The following is a 25,826-nucleotide window of genomic DNA, read 5'->3' as shown; positions in this document are numbered from 1 at the left end:
ATGACACCAGATTTATTATATATTATGTATGTGTCCGTTTGTAATTGGGTTCAAATAGCAAAAACTACAAGATGTGTTCATTTCGTGCTTATGTAAAATAACCAGTGTATAGATAAATATAAAAACACAAATAAATGGATGCAATCTGATCCATTATCTGGCTATATAGCCAATAAATAATATATATTAAGTTTAATATAATTATAGATGTTCCTAATACAATTAATTCAACCAAGATGTGTTGTCTGTGAACTTGAATCCCAATGCCGCGGCCGTCCTATAAGTAGATTGTTTTAATTTGGCGTGACGGCTAATGTACTTTCATAGACTTTATTGCTTATACAAAGTGGATCGGCTAGACTATTATTATAATACTATTTATATAAAATCAAACTATATTAACTTAAGTATATGTATAAAGTGAAGTTGAATAGAACTCGTAGGATTTTAGGTCGATTTCGTAATTGCATTTTACATACCTTTAAGTTTTTTTTTTTTTTTTTAAATAATTTTCACTCTACTCCCCTGCCATAGTGTCCAGGGACTTTATATTTCACTGATATTATTTAACGCGTCGGGAATTACGCCCCGACTACATCGGTAATATTTTGCATTTTACATACCTTTAAGTTTTGATGTATTTCATTATTGTTACTCTGACGTGGTATTGTTGGAATATTGAAGTCCAAGTTATCCAAGGTAAAAATGTCCTTTACGCACAGACCTTTACTTCAGACACATTCCTTTTCTTTCTTTCCTTTCCGACTGAGGTGCAAACTAGCTGCTGTGGTCTGTGGCAGAATGACTGGCGCTGGGGAACATTTTGCTCCTCAGCATAATGTTGAGCCAGGACCATTTACAGACATAGTACACAGACATTACACATTTGAAACGAGCTGAATGAGAAAAAAAATATATTTGTTTTTCTGTTTCATGTTATTGTTATTTTGTGTGGTTATGTGTGTGTGTTTTGTTTGTATTAAATGTTATGTCTGACTGTCTGTCTATATGGAGTAAACTCCGAAGCTGAGTGACTAAAGGAACAACGCTTACAACTAGAGGACTATTTATGTAAAATGGGCAGGTTACTCATCTGATGTTAAGCGTGTGTTGCCTATGGGATTTGCCAGAGGGCTCGTTGCGTTGCCGGCCTTAATAATAAAATTATATATTTTCAAGTAACGTCTTATTTTATCAAAACGACTTAAACTTAATAAAATATTTTCCACACATATCAATTATTGTTAATCGTTAGACCGTGTCGGTATTTAAGTTATTTTTAAACAACTTTCATTGGATAGCGGTTGTGGATAGGTCTTATTAAATTGTTTCATGGTCTGTTGGGTTTTCTCGTATGCATTTGTGAGCTATTTCACGGTTGAGTGAGCTGAATATAAATCTGTTAATTACCGCTTAACAACGACTTCTTAGTGATAGTGTAACAAACAGAAGTGATAGACCGGGAGATATTTTCACTAAATATTGGGTCAGTTCACATTTAGTGGAATTCGTCGCATCAATTACGAGTGTCAAACGATTTTTTCCACAAAACCTCCCACAGGTATGGTATTATCAGACTTCTCTTCGTGATCATACTGTTGACAAAGAGATTTACGCTGGTACAAATCGTTTGGCAAAAAAAACTGATTATCGGCGGTATGGCAGCCATTTCGGTAATCGGTATATTTGATATCTAAAATTAAGTTTGCGTTGGACCTTAAGCTGATAAGATGCCGCAGGCACCTTATTAACAACATTTGCCTCGATTTTAATTATTTACAGCGTATATACCAAACAGTTATATAACACTGACTGACTTCATCATCTTTCATTAAATCCCACGTAAGAATCCCAAAGAGTTATTCAGTCAATATTGTCAACCGACAAAACGGACAATAGTCAATGATGTACAATATTGTCTTCATCAGCAAAAGCATGCATGCCTGATCATCAAATTGTAATATTTCCTAATGTTGTATAGATGAGGACTCTTCCCCAGGAAGAGTTAAAGGTAAAACTAAGTGGTAAAATTTACTTCTAGAATTTAAATAATGTGTTACATGATAATGAATTTTTTAAATTTCTTTAGATTTAATATAAATACAGCAAGTATACTCTGGGTAGCGATATCGTTTAATGTAGTTGAACTCATTTGACTCCAGTATTCAAATAAATGATAAAGATATGAATTTTATCTGATTTAAGACTACAATAGAAGTTCACACGAAGGGTAATTAAGGGCTTATAATATGATGCAAGAACATTAACAGTTCATTATCATATTATACCTATTTAATTAACTGTAATTGTTCCAGTGGAAAGAGCTAACTTCAAAATGCATCAGAGAATAGCTTCATGTGTTCAAGTTACCTTGAGTCAAATTAATAATACAGTAGTTATCTCAGATGCAATTGTTAGATCTTTATGATACGTCACAGCTCATCTGAATGGGTCCCATTCAGATGAGCTGTGACGTATAAGCATTCAAATTAAAATCAAAGAAAGGCGAGGATCCAACAATCATATAAACTTCGCAAAGTACTGTAGTACTAAAAATCTCTTCCTTACATTTATTCTTTTAGAAATTATTACGTTGTAAAAAGTGAACACCTTTAAAAAATCTAATCCATTTTATTTGATATTTTATTTTTTGTGAGAGATTAGTGTTCCAATTCATAAAAGGCCTGCAAAGCACTTGCGAGTTGGCAGAATACTCAAAATAAGTGATACTTAATAACATGTGAGCTTCCTAGCCCTTTTATAGATAAAAAATATCAATTAAAAAGTAAGTAATGTCAAAAAAGTGTTTATTCATTATTAAAGTACACATTTTGGGATTTTTTTTCTTAAAAATAGTAAGTTGGCACCAAGAAATCGTATAACATTTTCACATAACGTAAGTTAAATAAATGTAAACTTTCCTTTGAGACACCTGTTTTAAAACAAATAATACAATCGTGTTAAAACATATTTCCAACTCCAAATAGCTGTCACCAGCGACAAGAATGATTTATTATTTTTATCTATTATTAATTGGCAAAAAATGTACAGAACTGAGGCAATTATAATAAAATTCTAATGAATCAAGTATCTTATCAAAGTGACCATTAAGAAAAATTATCAACGACCACGAATCAATAGGTGTATTATGAACCTGTAATTATTTCCAAATTTAGATAAACGTGATCACGTCATGTCATATAACCTAGCATTAAAAATGTATATACATGTTGGTTGTTTAGTGTGTAACAATATTTCAACTTTATCTTTCTTGGATACTAAACCAAGGGTAGAAATAATAAAAGGAATTGAACAGTGCATAGCATGTAGCATATTAAAGACAATTAAAATTAATTTGTCTTTGACGACACAGAGGAATTAAACTACTGAGAAGGATCCTGTAGTAGTGTAATAAATCATAGTAAAACCAAAATGTTGGATGGGACTAAGTTTAAAATGCATTTTGTCCTAGATCGGCCTAGATGGCGTCAGGCGACAAATATAGTTTTGTACAAAACCACTATAAACGTAATTACGTCCTGCGACGGCACTAATTAACATGTAATAATAAAAAAAACGTTTATTATGGAACATTAGATAGACAGGTATCACTCATGCCACGTCATTAAATTTGAACCTGTAGGCATCCCTAATCATCGGCAAAGATACGGTGTAGGCCGAGAGAAAAGGCCGGCGTAAAAAACTCTCGGTACTCTTTTAGCGATTTTGACGTCGATATTTATTGTATAAAATGTTGATAGCTCTGATATTAAACTAAATATTGGGCTAACCTAGCAACTCTCTACATGCATAGCATAGGAATGTCAAGATTTATATTATTAATATGTATAGAATAAAAACCAGCGGGTAATGATGTCTTTATCTCCATAATAAAACTTATCTAGACTGACATACGAGATGTTTACCATTAGTAAACAATTATCTGTTGATAATGCAGTCTTCTGCACAATCATCTAGTTACAACTTGTCTTAGTATATTTTGAGTGTTCATAGTTCGTGTTGTTATGGAACTTTTAAAGGTAATTTTTTTATAGAAAATACTTTATATTAGGTGAATGTGCAAATCAAGAGTTGTTTTCAAATTGCTATTATTTGTGTTGGGACAATTAAGAGATTTAAACTGTTTAATATTAGTGTTGGATGTTACATTATTTAAATTTAATGATTTGTCCACAAGTTTTTGTTTGAAAACTTTACAAACATACATACAAAATCACAAGCGTTTCTTCTTTATAATGCTAATTTTATAGTTAGTTGTTACCTATGTTTGGTATTTCATCTATGACTATAGGTCCCTTTAGGCAAGGTTCCGAAGATACTGGCAGCGTTTCTCTTTTGAATAGCTAGACAATCATCAAGACATCCCACGGACCAAGGTTCTCGACACCGAATGTGGAAAAAATCATATTCGGAGCCTAGATTTGCAGGCTTAAGCTTTTTCAGTCGCGTCTTTTTAATGATTTTAAAAGTACTTTAAAACCAAAATAACTGAGTAGAACCTACTTTTTTATAATTTGAATGACGAAATATAAATATAAAAAGTAAGAAATGATTTATATAATAGTCGCTAGTCACAATCGTATAACAATAATAATTAAAATAACTTAAAAATAGACTCTATCGATCATTTTACTCAGACTCAGCGATTCATTTGTTCAGTGACGCTCATACACGATTATATAAATACTTTTTATGGCTGGAAATTTATTTCAGTGTATATGTTGTACATTATAAGTATGTTAATGTAGCATTATAACGGGGAAAATTACGAATGTGATGTTGTAGATGAAATTCGCTTTAATTTTAATAGGCACTAGCCGATTTACTACTAAGCAACTAAACAAATAGTTATAAAGTATCAACACACGTACCAATAAAAAATTGGTACGTGTCAAGAACAAATTAGATTTTAAGGCTCTCTATACATGTTATTATTATTTTGATATCTCTTTACGTCAGAATTAGGTTAAGATCTGTGAACTTAAAGCTTTTAGGGAAAACTTTAGCAAGTGTAAATGCCACATTATTCAAACATAAGAAGAAAGCAACGAACTTCTTTTGAGGCAGAGCTTCAAGATATATGTGCCTAAGAGTTCAAGCTAAAAAAAACACCGTTATAAAACGTTCAAAATGATAAGTACACTTTTTTAACTTATTCACATTCTCATACATCATTATCGCAGAAACGGAAATCGCCATATACAGTTGCAATCAATTAAAATAATATTTTTTTATCTTGAAACCATATAAGTATTGTAGTTCAATATCATCCTTTCTACTACATTGATCCAGTACATGTTAAGAATAGTCCTATTCACTACAATCTAAGACGTGTAAACGCACTTGACAACACACACACTGTGATGATAAGAGACTTTACTTAAAACGGTGTGATTTTTTATGAATCTGATATTTTTAAAATGATAATTTCATTTTAAAAAATGTGGAAGGTGTGTGAAACTTATGATATTTACTCAACTAATAATTGAGTTAAAATAAAATAAAATTTAGATGTTCATAATTCTTTTCTAAACTTAAAAAAAATATTTTTATAAATGTGACGAATACTTAAATGATCCTAATCCTTGGGATTGATTTGTTCAAACGATTTGTATTAAAAACTTAGCGATTGAAAAGAGTGGCGTAAAGTTTCTTGCCAGTTCTCTATGCTCTACGCCCTTGACTTGCGAACTGGTAGTGAATGTAAATTTACAATTAATTTAATATTTTTGGCGTTCATAAGTGTACTTTTTTACCTATATATAGGTAAATATATTTTGATCTGATTTAAATCGTTTCGTGTATAAGATGCTTTATAATAAAGTTGTTAAGTAGACCTATAAAAAGGCTAATAAAAAAGTTCAATGAAAAATAACCAGCATTTGATACCAATATACTTTTGTTATGGTAATGTAGCATTGATTTGTTTGTTTTTAATCAAATGTTATTGCCCTCAATGAATAATTTGAATGTTCATTCATTGTTGTAACCACTGTTATTTGATGAAAGTTCTTCGTATATTTGTTTTTAGTTACAGATGAGTTCAGTTTCAAATCCTTTTTTAGAATTTTCTTTAGGCGCTTGAGAGTGAAATTTTTACGGGTTTACGTCACGATGATGTGCAGCATTTGTCAAAGAAAATGGAGAGTGCGATTGAGAGTGAGAAAGGGAGTTCGGGATTTTTTTCCTAAATGTGGAAATGAAGTTATGGTTTTAATGGTCAGCAGTTCTGCATTCTACAGCAAAGTTACGTATTTAAACCGCCTCATCTAACGGCGTAGGCTCAACATAGTATATTGTTGGTTACCATGGTTAGGTACAACGTATTTTATTGTTAGAGTATCACTCACAAAATATGTAACATCTTAATCCCAGGCTACCGCGCGGTCCTAAGAGTGTTTTTTTTATATTACAGCTTAAAGTAGAAGAAAATGAAATAGTCTTAAGAGTCAACAATTTAACCGTCTCAACTAGAGAAGAAAAATCTTGGTGGAGAAGAAAGGCAACTAGATCTAAGACAACTATTTTAAATAATGGTTAGTAATTCATTACATCGTTACTATATCAAAATTAACTATCTATCTATGTATTAGCTTAACCATATTTATCATAAATATTTTTTTTTTGCCTGACTTTTTGTATTCAGACTGTTTTTGTTCCTAGAATAAGTTTACTTAGGGAAAAAAAATCCCTTGGCGCGTATCAGGTCACGGGCCTTTGACATAATATAAAAATTGTCATGAAAATTGCTTTCGACTGGCTCGGCAATCTTAAAGAACTGTTAACGACTCCAACTTATTTGCAGGAACTATAGCATGACTTTTTAGTTTCAGCATGTATGAAAACTGGAGACTTTGTTGCGGTTATTGGACCAAGGTAAGATTAATAATATTTTCAGACTGCCTGACTATTACATAAAACATAATGCCCATCATTCATCTATCTACATGTATATCTGTTAATACATTTATATTATGTGTAGGTAATTTAGAGATGATCACTAAAGCCTTAAGTTGTTGATATTTGTTGTTTTGGTTTAGCAAAAGCTAAAATATTTAATAAAACCATACATACCTATGTTATGAAAAAAAATTTAAAACTTTAATTTGTTGAGTAATTCAAATGTTTTTTTAATCCCAAACCGTTTAAACGAAGGCTGGTACTTATTGGTTTCTTTAATTTATTTCCATTATCAAAATAATAATTATAGTTTAGTATTGGATCTTTTTATCATAAATCTGACAACCCTAATAGTTTCATTAAATTCTGTGAAACAGTCCATAATAAATGCGTCTCTGTATTTAAATATGTATAAGATCGCTAATTAATTGATGTGTCCCGGATCTGACTGTCAAAACAAAATCTAATTGAATATAAACAAATTGTTTTTTTTTATAGAACAGTAGGCAAACGGGCAGTAGGCTCGTATGATGTTAAGTGATACCACCGCCCATGGACACTCTCAATGCCAGATTGTTTATTAAAATACAGAATAAGTATTAATGTTAATAAAATCATTTAATATCCGTTATTATCATCTGTTTTTTATCATATATTTTGATCCATAAATTTCAAATATATGAACATTCTCCTAACATAAGCTCGTTTCACAAATATACCTATTAATATAAATTAATTAATTAACAAATTGAACATAAATCTTTAATGAATACGGTGATTTCAGCGGCGCAGGAAAGACCACATTCCTTACATCTCTGGCTGGCAAATGTAACTTGGTCTCTTCAGGCTCAGTAGCAGTAAACAATACGGAGACCGTGAATATACGGTCAGGATTGGTGGAGTTGGTCCCTCAATCCGATGTTTTCATGGAACATCTGACCGTTTCGGAACATATGATTTTTATGGTGAGGTTTTACAAATATTGAGTAAAAATTTTAAGATAAGTATTGAAGTGAAATTTCTTTAGGTGCATGAGAGTAATTTCTTTACGATGAAATGTCACGAAGGCGCGCAGCGTTGTTGTCGAAGAAGAGGGAGAGAGCGATTGACCCCTATCGAAAGAGAGTGAGAAAGGGAGAGAATATACATGGTATTGGTTGATAGTATAGTATCGTTTAGTAGTTATGTATGTATTACAACTTTAGATGGCAATTCTGTGGCATAACGTCTTGTACAGTAAACACAGATTATTTAATTTTTATATTATCATTAGCATGAATACAATGTGTAAACAGAGTGAATATAGATTTATAAAGACATGGAGTGATCATATACTGTGCGTCCGATCTCATACCTGTGGTAAATCGATCTGTCGTATATACAGAAATAGACTATTACATCCATACTCATTTTATACTTCGACGTATGGATAAGGAAGCGGGTTTTGTGAAACTTATGGGTGATAACGACGGTGTGTGGCAGGCACAGAAGGCTGATCACCTAAGTACTTGCCTATTAAGAAGTGTTCACGAGAGTGAGATTTTCGTGCTTTTGTTTCAGACAGAAATGAAACTCGGGAGCGTGAAGAAGGAAGAAAACAGAAATCATTTAGCATCACTAATTCATGAACTCAAATTAAAAGCGCTAGAAAATAACACTATTCGTAGCTTATCAGGTGGTGAAAAGAGATTACTGTCCCTGGCAACATCCGTAAGTTTTGTTTTTCTATCATTTTTATAAATCATCAAATAGGTAACCCGTAACGCCTTAATATATGATTAAATTATTCGAAGTTAGAACTGCTTTTTTTTCAAATTACAATTTCAATATATTAAATTATATTTTTTACTATGTATGAATGCAGTCTCTTCCCGGAATTACAGGTTTAGCCTAGATTGCCAAATCTAGAACTTTTAACTTTTCAGTTAGTCATAGAAATTGAAATAATCTGTTAGACTCGATCGAGCGTCTATACAATAAAGAATGTAATTTTACTTTTTCATATTTTTTTTCTAACTTTACATCAGTGAATCCTCTATAAAGCTAAAACTAACAGATAGCAAATGTGATCTTTTAAATTGACCCCACTTTTTTATGAATAGGAAAATATGAAATTAATACAATAGTTCACTTGCATGTAAATTTGTTACAGTTAATATTAAGCCCCATAATTTTAATATGTGATGAACCAACCACTGGTCTGGACAGCTACAGCGCGTCTCTTGTAATCGCTGTATTAAAAAAGCTTTCCCAAGGCAAAATAGTTATTTGTTCAGTCCACCAACCGTCTTCAGACCTCTTCAACGAGTTCAACTCGGTCTGTTTGATGTCTGAAGGAAACCTCGTCTTTTGTGGAAGTCAGGGTGAATGCAAGAAACAATTTGAGAGGTAAGAAATCTTAAACACTTCATAAGAAGCAGACTAATGCAAGCCCAAGTTTCATATATAACAATAGAATTTCGTGCCTCGATAAAAAATATATTTACTTATGCCCCGGATAACTCTGAGATTACTTTTTTGTTAATAAAATGAATCTGTCAAAAATAATTACATTTACTTCGGGTCTACCCTAATCACTTAAGGGTATAAAAAAGTTTACGATCACAGACACAAAAAACTACATATACGTCGGTCAAGACGTGATGAAGAAGTTTTGTTACTTTGTGATAAAATATTATTTATCGCTCTTAGACTATCTATAACCAATACCTGTATATAAATCGATGATCTACAATTAAAATAACGGTGACCACTTCTGGTTTTAATTTGTCATTTTAACCTTAATTTAATCATTATTTAATTTTACATTCTACCGGTTCTTATAATTAATCGTCAAAGCGACAGATTAAGACAAATTGTTTAAATTATCATATTTATTAAATATGCGAAATAGTAATATTGACACGCGACCGGAAACTGGGTGGGTTCCTAAAAGTACCTTAATGGTTTCTACATGACGTTTTTATAATATCGTATAATATAACCATCTGTTATCCTATCCATCTGTTATCATTATGTACAATTTAATATGGAATTTGTATTCATTTTGAGATTTTGTGCTTACTACTCAAAAGGTTTTATTTCGCCGGAAATCAAACCCTTATACGTAAAATGTTTGTAATGATATCTCTTAAATTCTCTATAATATGCTTATTTACTTACATAATTTATTATTCCTATATTAAAACTGATTAAAATTAGTAAAAAAGTACCGAGAGGATTTTACGCCGCGGCCGGCTTTTTCTCTCGGCCTACACCCTTTGACTTCTTTGCCGATGAGTAGGGATGCCTTCAAATTTAATGACGTGGAATAAGTGATACTTTAGATATCTTATGTTCCATTATAAAGGTATTTTACTTGCTATAAATTGCTTATTAATGCACATAGATTTTAACTGGATTCTGTAATCGAGAAATATTTATCATTGAACATATGTCGCATGCCCCAATCCAACTCCATGAGGCAAAATATATATGTATAGAACCTACGACTTTTTGAATAATAATTAATGAAAATTTAACTAACTACAAAATATGCTTTCAGGTTAAAACTGCACTGCCCAGTTAATTTTAACCCGGCAGAGTTTTACATACGCGCTATATCAAATGGTTCTGTTGAGTTCTTGGAAAATAACCAACAACCTTGTATTAGAACCGGTTCATCACTGACATTGCCACAGATTAAAACGTAAGTTACTTTTATGGACATAGAATAAATAACCATTTTTTTTCTTCCAATGGCACGAAACGAGACATCCCTGAGATGGAAGGTTCTAATCCCGGCTATGCACTAATAGACGTTCTGCTCTGTGTGTATTTAATACACACTCGTATGCTAATGGAATCATTTGGATACAAAAAATCGACGGCGTGTGGCAGGTTACAGATGGTTAACCTATGTACCGATTCGAAGAAACAAATGTTCACGAAACATATACAGCACCAGATAATTTTGGTTTAAAACGATAATATTGGCACTCATAATGTCTTGGAGCCTTAGATCTACTGTGCCAGGATTAGATCATAACATTTGTATCTAAGGCTAACGCGTTCTCGGCCTTACAAGAATTCTTATGCTCTTTTCTTGGAGAGCCCTAAGTCGAATTAGTTCAGAAATACTTTAGTGGGCAGCTGGTTCCACATAGAGGTGGTGAGCGGCAAAAGTGGCCTTCAAAAACGCTCAGTTGTAATGGACGTCGAGATATATCCTGCATAATGTGTGTATGTGTGTGTTATATGTGTAATATGTGGTTCTTAATCCCGAAGTGGATTTGAATTAAACAAAATTTCTTTTAATTGATTTGCCGAAATCTCACGCCACAAACCGTGGACGTTTACTAATACCGATAAAGAAAATAAATGAATATACCCCAAACCCCATTTATGAGTTTCTGCATGTAGATACATTGTATTATAATGTCTATTGTCTCACTAAATATTATCCAAATTAAAAAAAAAATTTTATCCGTATTATAAAAAAATCTGTATTGTTAAAAATCTAAATCTTTTAACCTTTTGTTATAGATGTCAAAGAAATTGGTTTAAACAGATTCAACTGTTGGTTTGGAGGTCTTCTCTATCAATAAAGAGAGACCTTAAAGACTACTTAATACAGCTATTTGTAAGTACGGTAAGTGCGTTAATTTTTTATTAATTGTTAACGTAAAATATTTGGAAAACTTTAATATTGGCTTGACAGTGTAACAACAAATCCAACAAAAAAAAATATACCTTAAACAAGATTTTTTTTTTAAACATTTTAAGTAGGTACATTTTCATTCCTAGGTGTAAGATTTGGAAACCCGTTTAAATAAAAAATACCTGTGTCAAATTTTCCAGCTCTTCCACAAACAAACTATATCTTAATCTAAAAAGCTACATCTAAACCATTATGGCAGCAACAGCGTATACTTTGTTCGTGAGCGTTGAATACAAAGGGCGACTTAAAATAAAAGTAAAACTTAAACATTTTATTTTATTTGGACCTTCGAGACTGGTCTTAGATAAACCTTGTTGTTTTAGAGCCACAGATTCAGTTTATTTTTGTTATACTAAAAGGACTCCGAATTCTTAAGAATTACATAGATTTATTTTTATTTATTAGGCCTTACAGGTAATGCAGATTGTTCTAGGTAAGTTTTTATGCTCAAAGGGATGGCTAAGTATATCTTATACTAGGATTTTTTGGTGTAAAAGCAATCCTAGGGAGACAACTTATCCATTGACTCACATTAAAAAAAATTTGCGAACTAGCGAACTGTGGAATCTACTACCGGCCGGGATATTCCCTGAGAGATACGACCTCCAAAAATTCAAAATTCGACCGGAGGAGTATGCTTAAAGGCCGGCAACGCACCCACTAAAAATTGGTGTCTATGGGCTGCGAGGACTGCCTTTTTGGGCGTCCCGCAGGCTCGTTTGCTCCTCTATTATACAAAAATAAAATCTTTTACAAACTTGCTTACAAGTAACAAGTATTTGTATTTCAATATTAGTATTCCCTATTTTTTTCAGCTTATTTCCTCTATAATCATTGGAACCTGTTACGTGGGTATATCTGGAAGGACACAGAGAGGTGTTCAAGATCTAAAAGGTTTTCTATGGCTCATGTGCTCGGAAGTGTCATTTAGCCTGTCCTATGTAGCGTTGTACGCATTTGAGAGTGATCTTACACTATTTAAGCGGGAAGTGGGCGTGTACAGGACTTCCGCTTTCTATGTATGCCGGTTTTTGTGTTTGGTAAGTAATATAGAAAGAAATATTAGGTATTAGAAAATAACGTTACTAGCGTACAACTAATTCAATTTGCATCTGTCACTGAGTTCCTGAGTTCGATTTCCGGCAAAACAAATACTGTGTCAGGGTTGAACGTTAATATTTTTTTTTTATTTATTAAGTGACATCATACATAGTTCTAAGTCTACTGATTATTTTATAAAATCTTCCATGTATGACAATTAGAGTAAATATAAGTTAAAAAATTAAAAATTAAAAAAATCATCTATAAGACAAGATAAGCACACAATAAAATAAAACAACTAGAATTTTTTAGTACTTCAAGCTGAAAAGAAATCATCAGTAAAACAGAAAATTAGGTTCGAGAAAGGCACCCAACAATGCTTTGTATAAAACTTTATTAGCACACTACCGAATATATTCAGCTCTAGATAAGCTGTTTTCAGTCCGTTAAAATCGAACGAGAGGTGACTGAACTCCTAGATTATTAAAACATATCTACGATTTTAATCTTAAAAAGGTGATAAAATGAGACTGTGACTTACAAGACTGATTAATACTTATAACCATTAAAACTGTTTACAAGCTTTAATCTAAATATACAATAGAAATCATAGTCATATTCTTAAAACATTATTTTTATTTAAACTTTGAATAGACGACGAAGGGTATACGAATAAAAAATACTTTAAGCAGACCCATTTTTATCTCTCTAATTAAGTCAATGCCTTAAGGGACAGTAGAGTGCTCATGCGAGAAAAAGATTAAATAAACTGATAAAGTAACCGAAAGAGGTTTTATAGATTTACGTAGATGACAGTTCCAAAGAAAGACGTACAAAATGAGGGTAAAAATTCGTTCCAAACACAATTTATCTAGCGAAGACGATACCTTGTTTATGTTTAACTAATCTAAAATATCTTTTAGAAAAACGTAGACCGTTTTTAAAATCAAAGTCAAAATTTATTTATTCATTTAGGTAACATAATGTATACTTATGAACGTCAAAAAAAAGAAATATTAAATGAAATGTTTACCGTTAGACCTATCAAAATTTTCTCGATTATTATAATCATGCGTGAAAGGCCCGGCTGAGAATTAGTAGTTTCATAATTTTACTTTATTCATTCGAAATAATTAAACACACATATGGGACTTACTACAAATGTCACTCACGGAAATCAATACTAATTATCGTTTGAAATTATCTTATATTACTATTTAGTTTTTGTAAAGATTTGCATAATAAAATACATTAATATAAAGACGCTAATACTTGTGAATGAAAAGTACATGATACAATCTTAAGATCGTGTTATTGTAGGAAGTCGTAGATAAAATTTCGTTGATTTATATTATATCAATACATTTTCAAATTATGAATAAAAATTATAACTGAAATAATTTCAGCTCCCATTTTTTCAATCCACGGGGAATTTAAAATTGTATTTATCTCATGGTTAAACCCAGTAATCCAGTTATATTTATACATATTATATTAAATAAGATTGGTTAGTGCGATTGCCTATCAAAAATAAAGCTAGTTTCTCAGTTTATCTACAGTCTACAACGAAGTGAAATGGGGCGTCAAAAACGCTCAAAACGTGCTTTTTAGTTCAACTCGGGAACACAGATATTCTTACTCAAACTTGGTGTTCTTCCACTAAGCAATAAGTCAAATACAATAGAATATAAAAATAGCTAAATACAATATTTACTAAACATACGTTAATATTTCTCCATGAACTAACGTACAACCACACTCAATAGAACATTTATAATGTGACTAATTAATAGCAATATTATACAATGTTCACACGCAATCTTTACTTAGATATTCAAAGTAATCTTGCACTCTCTGGTGCAATTAATATGACGGACAAAATTAACTTTATAGACAGGTAATTGGCATTTCTAGACATGTTTCATTAAAGTCATGTCAAGATTCAGTCGGGTCTGCTTGCTTATCTCTGCAACATTATTTAGTTTGTGTGAGTTTCTAAACAAAACTATAAATCAACAATGTAACATTAATTTAGTTAGGTTATTTATAAATTTATAAATATACTTACAGGCCCAAAGTAGTTGTTGATTTTGGCCTAATGACTTTTAAGTATCTAATTGTAAAACACATTCGTTCAGACTGTTAGTAGGAATGAATAAGACCTAACATGTAATCTTTACGGGTTTTATCCAGAATCTAAAACTGCAAATTAGATTAGTAGTGTTGGCCTAGTGGCTTCAGCGTGCGACTCTCATACCTGAGGTCGTTCGGTTCAATCCCCGGCTGTGCACCAATTTCTTTCTATGTGCGCAATTAACATTTGTTCGAACGGTGAAGAAAAACATCGTAAGGAAACCAAAATGTCTTAGACCCAAAAAGTCGACGAATTGTGTCAGGCTCTGGAGACTAATCACATACTTGCCTATTAGATTTAAAAATGATCATGAAACAGATTCAGAAATTTGAGGATTTTTGCCACTGATTTATTTTAAAACTTCAATGTATTACATATTTATAGTTCGCGTTAAGTCTCTACCTAATGTACCTAAATACCTACCTAATCTCGTCCTAAAACTAAGCTTTTCCTTTATAATGACCCAAGTATAAAATATGTAAAACATGTTTTACACAAAATGTTTTACATACCCGAATGAATAAACATATATTTAACTAATAAATACATTTTATTTTTTCCGTATTATATTTTATATTTGAAAAACCTCTTATATATAGTATGTGACGTGATTTTGTTTCAGTTGCCTAAGTGTCTAGTATGGCCCATCGCATATGTGTTGATAGTGACTTTGGCGATTGAGTTACCGAACTATATTTTAACTGCATTCAAGTTATCTATTGCCCTCATCATCACAGCAGTTGCGTCGTCTGCCTACGGTTAGTTCCATATTACATTATGATAAATTATTTTCATATATCGTTGGTACCCATACTAGGGAATCCCAGGGGGTTTGGGTATCTTGATGACATTTATTCCGTGGTACTAGGTACATGTTTAAAACAGTTTAAAAAAAGTAATTAATTTTAGTGGTACAACTATGTCTTATTAATTAATACATTAAGTATGAGTGTATGTGTCTGACATTCCTTGGGTTACTTTGACGAATAAAAAAAAAGCGCCAATCCTTGATCTTGGCACTAAGTTTTGCTTCCTTATACTACTGTATTGAATAAAACATGATAAACGAGAATGTGATTTTGCGCCTAACTTCGACTTATAATCCTTATAATAATAAAGATGTAATGTAATGAGAAAGAGTCTCTCTTGTTTATCTCTGTGAAATTGTATGTAAGGCGTTATGTTAAAAGAGTTAGTTTAATCGTCAAATTAACTCTTAGTAAACTATAAAGAAGTTACTTCTTTGAATAAACCATATTACCACGATTAATCAAAAATATTATTTTCAATATAAAGTATACTTTTATCTTGTTGATAAAAGGGCATGGGATATTAGCTAGGCAGGCTACTTTTAATTTATTTTCAATATTTGTTTATAAAATGAGTGTTGTTTTGATGATTTGCTAATTTAAAAGATATACATTTTTTTTTTGATAAAGTAAAATACATTTTTGTAGGTCTCGGTATGGGAGCCCTATTCACGTCAACCGGTGTAATGGGTGACGTAATGCCCTGCGCTGATCTTCCACTCTTCATCATGTCGGGAGCCTTCATCCGTCTGTCATCCCTCCCTATATGGCTTCTGCCCTTAAAGTACATATCCCACTTTTATTATGGCATGGATGCTGTCAGCAATATTTATTGGAGACAGATTGATGTGATCGGTAAGTAAATCCCCTTGATTTAAAAACCATCAAAATGCAAATGAATCCACGGTATTCTAGCTAAAAATATTCGACTAAAGTATTTCATAAGAGTGCTTATGAATCTTAAGCCATACCGAAATAAATTGATGAACGCATTCTTTAAATAGTATAATATAAATAAACAAACGAGAAATACATCAAGGCTATTCATAATTAATTGTATATATTTATGTTATCACACAAAAGATCATACATAATAAATATTAAACGCATCTTCTAAGCATAATATATTTGTTTATGTTAATAGATTTCCACACCTCGATATCTCTGATGTTTATACATCCTAGTAGAACTTTTCCTAATTTGCTCCATATTAGTATAGTATAGGATTTTTGTGTAGAAAACTTGTGTATATGAAACTAATACGAATGAAATGTGCTATGCATTTTAATGGTATGGTATACCGAGTTTGGAAACGTATCTTAGTGCTGCTTAAAACGTAACTTTTATCGACGTATTCATTTATACCATTAATAAATACGAATGAACCATGAACAATATTACATATCAATTCAATTTCAAAGATTCATTATTACGTTCAACAGCAATTAATAGTACATGTCCAGTGTACATTAATTTACTGGAATGTACAAACAAACTTATAACTACACGTTTTTAAAGCCGTATTGCTTTTTTAAAAACTTATAAAAACTAAAGTTATAATTTTTTGAAAGGTTTAACAATAACGAACTAAATTTAACAATGACGTAAACTACCTGGGAACTATGAATCTTGAGATTTGCATTTTAGACTTGCCTAGATTTAATAACTAAATATAACTAAAATTAAATAGGGTAGCACCGAGAACAAAAGAGCAAGCAATCGCAATAGTACAATGACTAGTATCAACTAGTCTGTAGTAAGAGTTCAGTAGTTATAATGACTATTACAAAGTAATATTTGCATGAAAATTCTTACTTATTCGTATAGCACGGCCAAGGTGGAATGAAAGTTTGTTTTAATGTAACATCATCAAAGACCAAAGAGAAAAAGTATTTACTTTCTGTACGATTTGATTAGTAAACCAGTAATTATCCATACATAAATGTATCGTTTGTCTATTCGATTTTACATATTGTTCGAGCTTCATATAAAACCACCGGACTAGCTGCAATTAAACGTCAATCTAAAGCTATGAAACGGTTCTCACGATTATAACTTGTTAACTTTTTACATTCGATTGTTTTATTTTATTATTCTATAGCCAATTTACTTTAGTAGATTTATTTGTATAAGAATAATTAGAGTCAATAATTAGGCTTACGTCAACGAGTAAAAAGTTGGAATTAAACAAAACATTTCCGTTTTTTTTGGGCATTATAATTACCTTAATTTTAATTTGTTATGAATGTATAAATGAGGATCTTAAAAATTATATAAAAAAATAATTTGTATTCGTTATAATTATTTAAGACTAACCGGATGCAGGCTTTACAAATATAATAGTCGAGTTTATTGACTTTTAAAGTATCAAATTAATACATAATTGATGAGCTTTCTCATTCACATTTAAATAATAAGCTATGGAGGTTTGCATCATAATATAGGTGCCGCAAGACTCCTAAGGGCCTGGGCCTCAAATTTATGTTTCGTCATCATTTGTTTTTTATAATAGGCAATTAGTTGATCAGCCTTATGTGTCTGACACACGCCGTTGATTTTTTAAGTCTTAAGCATTCTGGCTTACTGACGATGTTTTCCTTTACCGTTATAGTGACTGAACTTTAGTGAAAAAAGTTCTTTTTTGCCCGAGGTTGAACCAAGGAAAAGAGTGTACGCCACTAGACCAACACTGCTTATGATATGATAAAACAATCATACATTAATTAAGAGTAAATCCGGCGACAGTGAGTAGATAATTAATGGGAATTTTAAACTACAAACATTTAGTTTAATTATTTCACACATAATACTCAGTTTAGAGGTGGCGGAAATATATTTATTTTCTCGTCACACTGTTTATGAAACGCGTAGCGTGGCTTCTATGGTGTCGGTGGTACAAGTTTCTGTACTAATCTGTACTACAAGTACAGATACCGGAAAACTTCCTGAGCATAAGGGACTGGGGGGAAAGTATACCCAGTGATCCAGGCATGGACATTTGTACAAAATGTTTGCCGGTCTGTATATGACTTCAGATATTTAATATTATAATTTAATCGTCCATGATCACCACATACCCGAAAGTATGCAATAAAAAAGGAATATTATATATTGCCATTAATATGGAATACACAAGGTCTCATAGAAAATGTCTTCTATTAATTAATACATTAGAGCCCACATCATTCAAGCTACATGTAATCAACTGTTGCACAATGTTTATATAATGTTAATAATTAATCGTGTCAACTGAGAGATACTATATAAAATAGGAATAGGTTTGTAAACGTGTTTGCACTTGTTTTAGACTTTGGTAAATGGCTTTTTTTATCTTTAGTAATAATTATAAACAACCAGCGCTACACCTCTACATTGTAATTGTAGAATAATAACCTCGTCAAAAAAGTAAAAACCAAATATTTTTTATTACCATCAAAACTATGAACACAATCACGTACTTAATGATATTTTAACGAAGATTGACGAAATGAATCATTGTTTCGGTTTCCTGTAATGTTTGGTTCTCTAGACATACGACTTTTTATATACAAATTTGTGATTGGTATGATCATAACCTGAAACATGTCGTTTGGTGCATACTACATGCCGGTTTTCTCACAATATTTGTGTTTAAGAACAAGCGTTATTTGTGAAAATAAAAATCCATCGGTTTCACAGTCGCGATTCAAATGCACGAATTAGGGTTGAAAGCCCCAAATTTAAACCACCTAACACTACTAACCTCGTGTAATACATAATAGAGAATATCTTTATTAACTGCTATTTTTATTAAGGTTAAATAACAATTATGATTCAAGGCATGTAATAAATTGACGAAAAATTTGGGTCAGAAATAACTACGTAAACAAATTAATATGTAAATTATGTTCTGTAATTCAATTATATTTAAATTACACGGTTATTTGTTTGTATATACACGGTAATTTTTCGTGTAAGCTTTGTACACATTTAATAATTAATGACTATTATTTCACTTACACATCACATTGTTTATTTTTTATGCACAACTGGCAGACGTTTGGACAAAACCCCATCTGATATTAATTGATATGTGGCCTATTAGAAAGCACCTCTGTCTAGAAGATGCTTATTTAATCGCAGCTTAAATGAACTCGTATTTTAGGTCTAGGGAAGGTTGAAAAGACTTCCATTACTTTTCTGTTTTTACGAAAAAACGATAATTCAAATTATGTAGCGCGGCATGTCAACGACGAAGGGGTAAAAACAGGCTTCATTGTTACATTAGCCTTCCAAGTTCAAGAAAAATTTGTTTGATTGCATAAGCATGCAAAAAATCAGTTCAGTAGCAGAGGGGGGCAACGGGGACGGGCTGCATCGGGTGTCAACTTTTTGGGGTGTCACCCACCCGGTTTCTCAACTTTAAGTACAATGTACTAACAAAAAAAAATATCGTTAGCATAAAAAAATTCTTTTTTAGGGATTCCTCCACTAGCACTAGTTCAGCTCTATGTAGAATTCGGCGCAAAAGAGCCTGACGTTATCGTGGGGGATTCCCCGTCCCATACTCGCGATCTTTTAATAAATGATCCATGCCTTTTATCTTGCTTTTGACTTTTAATGGGGTGATACCACCAACTTCCGCACCGGGTGCCACCCAAGGTTACGCCACTGCAAAAAATATTTAAGAAAAAGTCTTATTGCTATTACTGAATTTATAAATAGAATTTTTTATTTGCAGATTGCCCGACCAACTCTACATCAATTTGCTACAAAGACGGTATTGCAGTACTAACAGAAAGTGGCTATTCCAATAACATAAGTGACAACTATTTAGGCTTTGCATTCGTAACTGTGTTATGGAACCTTTTAGGTTACTACGGACTGAAAAGAGAAGAAAATAAAGGGTATATTTATTAAAAAGTATTTTATTTATAAAAGTATCGAAAATTGGGTAAATTGATGTAGGTAATACAGATATAAATGTTTTGTACAATTGTTATTCTTAAGACATTCGTTAGCTAATCGTATGAAAATGAATATTTCTGGAGACGCCATTACCTAATCAAACGCGCAGGACTTAAATAGTTTGCGCAATTTTCTTAATAATTCCTTACTAATTACTTCTAATATACGTGATACACGAATCGATGTTTGTATAATTTTAAGAATAAAATTTCCCCGTCGGTCGACATATAATTAGGAGTTAAAAAATTAGTCTATTGCACTCTTTTAACCTGGCTGTCCAATTGTGTTTTGTTGTGATGTAAAGACATAGCTGAGGACTTTAGTTACAACAGAACAATAGAGCTGATTTATATTTCATGATTAGTAAGTAAATTATGACGCTAAACAAACATAATATTGGCGTATGTATTTGAAATATATATAACCATTATAGAATTACCAAACATCCTTTCCATAAGATGGGTTGGTGAAAATTATTAAAATTTAACAACAAATATATAACGAAGATCAAATCGAATTTGGCTTGAAATACCCTTAACTTTGCAATTCAAAGACATCAGACAATCGTTGACATTGATTGAGTTACATAGTGAAACAATCAACACAGAATAACGCCGAATACGATACAGATAAAATATTCATATTCCTTTAGTTTTAACACAACTTAGTAATTTTGTACAATCACGGCGTTCTATTCCTATTTCATTATTTGGAGGACGCATGATCACTGATGTTATTACAATATTATCATGACCATTACCCATTAATGCATAGTCACTTTAACAAATAGATTTAGGTGCAATTTAGTAAATTATTCAATTACTGCGCATCGAAGCTTAACAAAAACTTAATGACATTTCGACATGTAGCTATGAAATGAGTTCGTTCAACTATAGTTAAAATGTTTATATAAAATTGGTATGAGTACTTTGAACAATTTTATCACTAAGTTTTGGGTATATTAACTTTGAGGTATATTAGCATGATAAAATAAACAATAGCTAACAAAAAAGAAAAATGAAAAAATGCAACAACTTTAATTCATTCATTGTCGTGTTCTCCTTTTCTCTTTATTGTCTTTAATAGATATGTAATATATAAGACTTGTGAAATCCCAAGAAAAATGCAAGTACCTCAACGTTCCATGGAGATAGGAAAGGTTAAGTATAAAAAATTGTCTATTATACACATAGCTACTAAGATTATTTTGGGTTAAAAGTTTTGGCGTTTTAAAATTAGAACAGAATTGATAACTATAAAAATGAGATTCGCCTCTCAGCATATCTCCTTGTAACTCCAAAGATTAATATACGGGGGTACCCCTACTCCTTCTTATAACCATTGTAAATGCAATAAAATGATACATCAGGTACATTGTAGCCAATCCTATACAATTTCTCCAAAAATGCTCTTCCGCGAAGCCGTATCTTCTTAGCACTTCTGTACCAGTCTTGATGCAGGGGATGCCTGGAGCGTTAACGCACTTGATTTCAGTTATAGAGTCCCATTGTAGAATTGATACGCTCTCGGTGCCATAGTAGAAAGAAGAGATGTAGTGTACCCATGAGAGGTACTTGCTGACACTATTCAGGTTGAGGTAGATGCCAGAAAACATGATGCCAACCAGGTCAAATGGAACAGAGAAGAGTGCAGCGGTCTCTAATTTATCGAAGGTTGCGGATAGGAAGGAGCCTGAAAAGATTGAAAGATCTTAAGAAGAGTGTTGCTTTAGCTATTACATATTGGTTTGAGAATTTTGCGTTGTAAAGAGGGAGATTTTTAAATTATAAACAGTAGAAGTGGTAAGATCTGTGTCCAAGATAAAGTACTATAATATAACATAATATATACAATATATGTTGAATCATACACTTTTTGCAAGATATATTCTCCTATACTTTCTTGGTATTTCTTGCTTCTCTTCGTATTTTAAGCTACCAATATATGTAGACTTATCTTTATTTACTGAATATATTATACGTAAAATGTAATCATCTTCATCTTCTTGTAGCAATAAAAGACTTTAATAATTGCCATATAACTTTTCATTATAAAGATTTTTTTATTTTTTCGACAGTTTGTTTATTCTAAGATGTCTTATATGTTAGAGTCATTAATATTAGTATAATAATATACTTTAGTACGTGTAATGATTCCGAATGGCATTAAGATTTTCTAGAAATAATGTCTAAGTATTTCACAAGAAGTTGCGTGCAGTTTCCGAGTGAGACCTTTAGTTTCTTGTTATATGTAGCTGTTATTATCTTCCTACTATCATTATGTGGACAAACATTTATATTTGCTTTGAAAATAAATAGCACACGTTTATTTTTAGAATTTTAGTTGAGCCTTTTGGTTGAGCTGTTGTATGATTTAACTTTCAACATTTCATACGTATAAAGATTTACATTTGTTTTTGAATAAAAAATATTATTATTATTACAATATATTATTGTATCTGAGGTTATCGCTTTAAAATAAAATCAATATTTGCTAACCTACAAGGAATTTATATCTGAATGATAAATTTCAATATGACTTTACTGATTAAAGGCGGCAAGCGGTTTTTAAAAATACCCAGAAGTTGTGTGAAACTAAAAAATTTAAGGCTTTGTAAACTTTGTGTGTTATATTGATTTAAAAAAATTCTTCTTCTGAATTTTTTCTTATGACAACACAGCAAGTTAGCATCTACGTAATATATTTTAAAATAAACTATATTTATTGTGTAGTATCGTTTAGCTTAGTGCTTAGCTTAGCTTACTAGTGCATAGTATCATTTGAAAAACTAATATTTAACTATTAATTGTTAAGATACAAAAAGAAACTGATTTTATTTCTCTTTTCAAATTTAGATCTATTAAACTGTTCAACGAAAAACGAAACAGAGGCGCATATCGATTGTGATTGGACGAAGCGGATGGTATCGCTTTTCCCTGATTGGTCTAGAAATTGTCGACCAATCGTAATCAATCGATACGCACCATCGTTTTTCGTTTTACTTTCCCTTCGTACATTAGCTAAACTGATGCTTATATATGACCTTTATGATGAATTGATAAATTTTGTCATATAACACCTAATAATGTTAAACTGGTATTTTTTTTGTAAAATTAAAGAGCTGACTCCCGACAATGACCAATATTGTTTATAAATGTGTAATAAAATTATATCATTAAAATAGATAGACGGCTAACTTAACATGGAATGCACTGGTCTGTAACATAATGTTTCTGGTAATTGGATGGGCCAAGTTTGGACCGGTTTATAGAATTTTGGGAATTGATTTCGGATTTTGTTTTTATTCATCTTTTAGGTTTTGTGCCTTGTTCAATATTAACTGAAAGTTATGTTTCTATTTAGTTGAAAAGTTTATTGTATTTATGTTCTTCGTATAATATTTTAAATGTTAAACATCTGAGAAGTATTAAGCAAAGAATTAAATTAACTACATCTTAAACTCACACGTCTAGTATACTTTTAAAACTACGATTATGCTTTACTCAAAAACTTTTTAATTTTTAAAACCCTTCTTTAGTATAATTAATTAGTACAATCCTTCTTCAAACATTTTTCGTAATTATAAGTATCGTAAAAGTGTAATTTTAAATCTTCTCTACCACTCTGCGATTAATCTACACACCAGATGTAGGATAGAATCAAACAACGACACGAAAAAATATTTTATTTGTAAATAATATAACTGTATAAATACTAAATCTTTATTCTTAAATTTAATGCTGGCCATTAATCGTACTAAGTGTTAATAATAATCTAATAAACGGGCGTGCCTCGGCTTCTCTTGACAACCATAATAAACGCTATTGTGTGAGCAATACAGTACATAGCTGCCAAACACGTGCAATTCCTCCAAAAATGCGATTCGGAGAAGCCAAATCGACTCAACACATCCGGGCCCGTCTTGATGCAGGGAACGCCTTTCACACTAACACAGTTGATGGTTTCTATAGAATCCCATTGTATGATAGAAATCGACTCGACGCCGTAGTAAAATCCAGACACGTACTTCAGCCAGGAGAAATATGGCGATGCGCTGGCCAGATTCATATAGAGACCCGAGAACATTGTGCCAATTAAATCGAATGGGACGCACACAAGCGCAGCTGTTTCCATTTTATTGAATACGGAGGATAGAAAGGAACCTGTGGATTATGAATGTGTTAGTTTTGCGTGCAACTACTGGGCTTACGTGCGGAAATCGTGATATTGTATATTAGCAATTATAATGTGAACGTTTTTAACTCTAGCATGAAAGCGAATGATACATGGTAAATCAATGTGTTTACTTTCTAATTGGTACTGAGAGTCGTTAACAGATAACGAGGGCTTCGTACAATCCTTGCAAAAAATATTATTGAATAACCAAGTACTGGTTATACTGGTACACGAAAATGCTATTGTATTTCTTGCACATCGTCTGATTAGCGAAAATGTATAGATGTTATATGTATGGTTAATTTCTTTTAAATCTGTGTTTTCGTTTTTATTTATGGTTTCAATTCGTTTTAAGTTTGTAGTGTGCTACTTCTGGAAATATGGCTAAATCCATTCCTAGTTTTGGTGCCATGATTTATAACTTTAATCAAAACCTAAAATTGTAATCATTTAAGTTCACTGTATTTGTCACAGTAAAGATAAATCAGAGAGTAAATTGAATGTCTGACAGTTCATTAAAGATCGATACTTTATCAAGTCCCTAAAGTTCGGTTCGGCAAGTGACTGAATAAAACGTTTAACGAACTACCTAAATGTTCCTACAAGACTAACATAGCCTAACATAACCATTAACAATAAAAATAAACACGGAATTTTTAAGCTCTCTGTTCTTCACGATCACATCGACATAATCATGGTGGAGTCGACAACATGTTTACAATTTCACCAAAGACCACAATTTGAAACAAAGAACCATCACATAACAAACCAACGTTTGGCAAAAGAAAGACTCTAAAAGTAATCAGCTGTTGTCGTGGCCACCATCTTGGTTTTCATAATTAATCAACACGCTGGCTTTCGGTCAGATAGATAGTTAAACGTTTTCGACACTGCTTTATTTAAATCAAAATGCTAGTGACTTGATTGAATATCGATCTTTAATTAACTGTCTAGAGATTTAATTAACCTCTCTGATTTATCAATTTTACCGCGACATAAATACAATGAGAATCCTAAATCATTCATTCCAATCCTCTTCAAGTCAGTCGTTGTTGTAGTCTCCTTTGCACCGTTAATTAGCTGATCAACGGTTATTTTC

The 25,826-nt window shown here is 31.7% G+C and overlaps 2 protein-coding genes across 4 annotated transcripts in view; one reads left to right on the top strand and one right to left on the bottom strand.

Annotated features, from left to right (window-relative positions):
- The first annotated feature begins 3,954 nt into the window (after positions 1 to 3,954).
- Positions 3,955 to 20,503, top strand: LOC110993126 (protein brown). The gene is made up of 12 exons (XM_022259254.2): positions 3,955 to 4,040; positions 6,437 to 6,557; positions 6,849 to 6,897; positions 7,706 to 7,886; positions 8,482 to 8,631; positions 9,074 to 9,309; positions 10,466 to 10,609; positions 11,446 to 11,551; positions 12,436 to 12,660; positions 15,418 to 15,553; positions 16,253 to 16,459; positions 20,325 to 20,503. The coding sequence occupies exons 1-12, from the start codon at positions 4,026 to 4,028 to the stop codon at positions 20,501 to 20,503; spliced, it is 1,749 nt and encodes a 582-aa protein (XP_022114946.2). The 5' UTR covers positions 3,955 to 4,025.
- Positions 20,498 to 25,826, bottom strand: part of LOC110993133 (protein scarlet) — a 58,985-nt gene continuing 53,656 nt past the window's right edge. For 2 of the 3 annotated variants that reach the window (XM_045632501.1, XM_045632503.1), the window contains exon 12: positions 24,124 to 24,714. In XM_045632501.1, coding sequence (XP_045488457.1) covers positions 24,326 to 24,714 — 389 coding nt within the window. In that variant the 3' untranslated portion in view covers positions 24,124 to 24,325. Of the gene's footprint in view, positions 22,244 to 24,123; positions 24,715 to 25,826 lie in introns of those variants that run through there. The other variant, XM_045632502.1, reaches the window with a different exon arrangement.

This window comes from Pieris rapae, chromosome 20 (genome assembly GCF_905147795.1).
Source record: "Pieris rapae chromosome 20, ilPieRapa1.1, whole genome shotgun sequence".
Classification (NCBI taxonomy): Eukaryota; Metazoa; Arthropoda; class Insecta; order Lepidoptera; family Pieridae; genus Pieris; species Pieris rapae.
The sequence above is the reverse complement of the archived record's forward strand: the minus strand, read 5'-3'. Positions and strand labels throughout refer to the sequence as shown.

Bases quoted from the DNA above. Each gene is read 5' to 3' on its own strand.
- LOC110993126 (XM_022259254.2), top strand. The intron at 6,558-6,848 runs GTTAGTAATTCA...ATGACTTTTTAG, and splicing joins GACAACTATTTTAAATAATG to TTTCAGCATGTATGAAAACT. The intron at 10,610-11,445 runs GTAAGTTACTTT...CTTTTGTTATAG, and splicing joins ACATTGCCACAGATTAAAAC to ATGTCAAAGAAATTGGTTTA.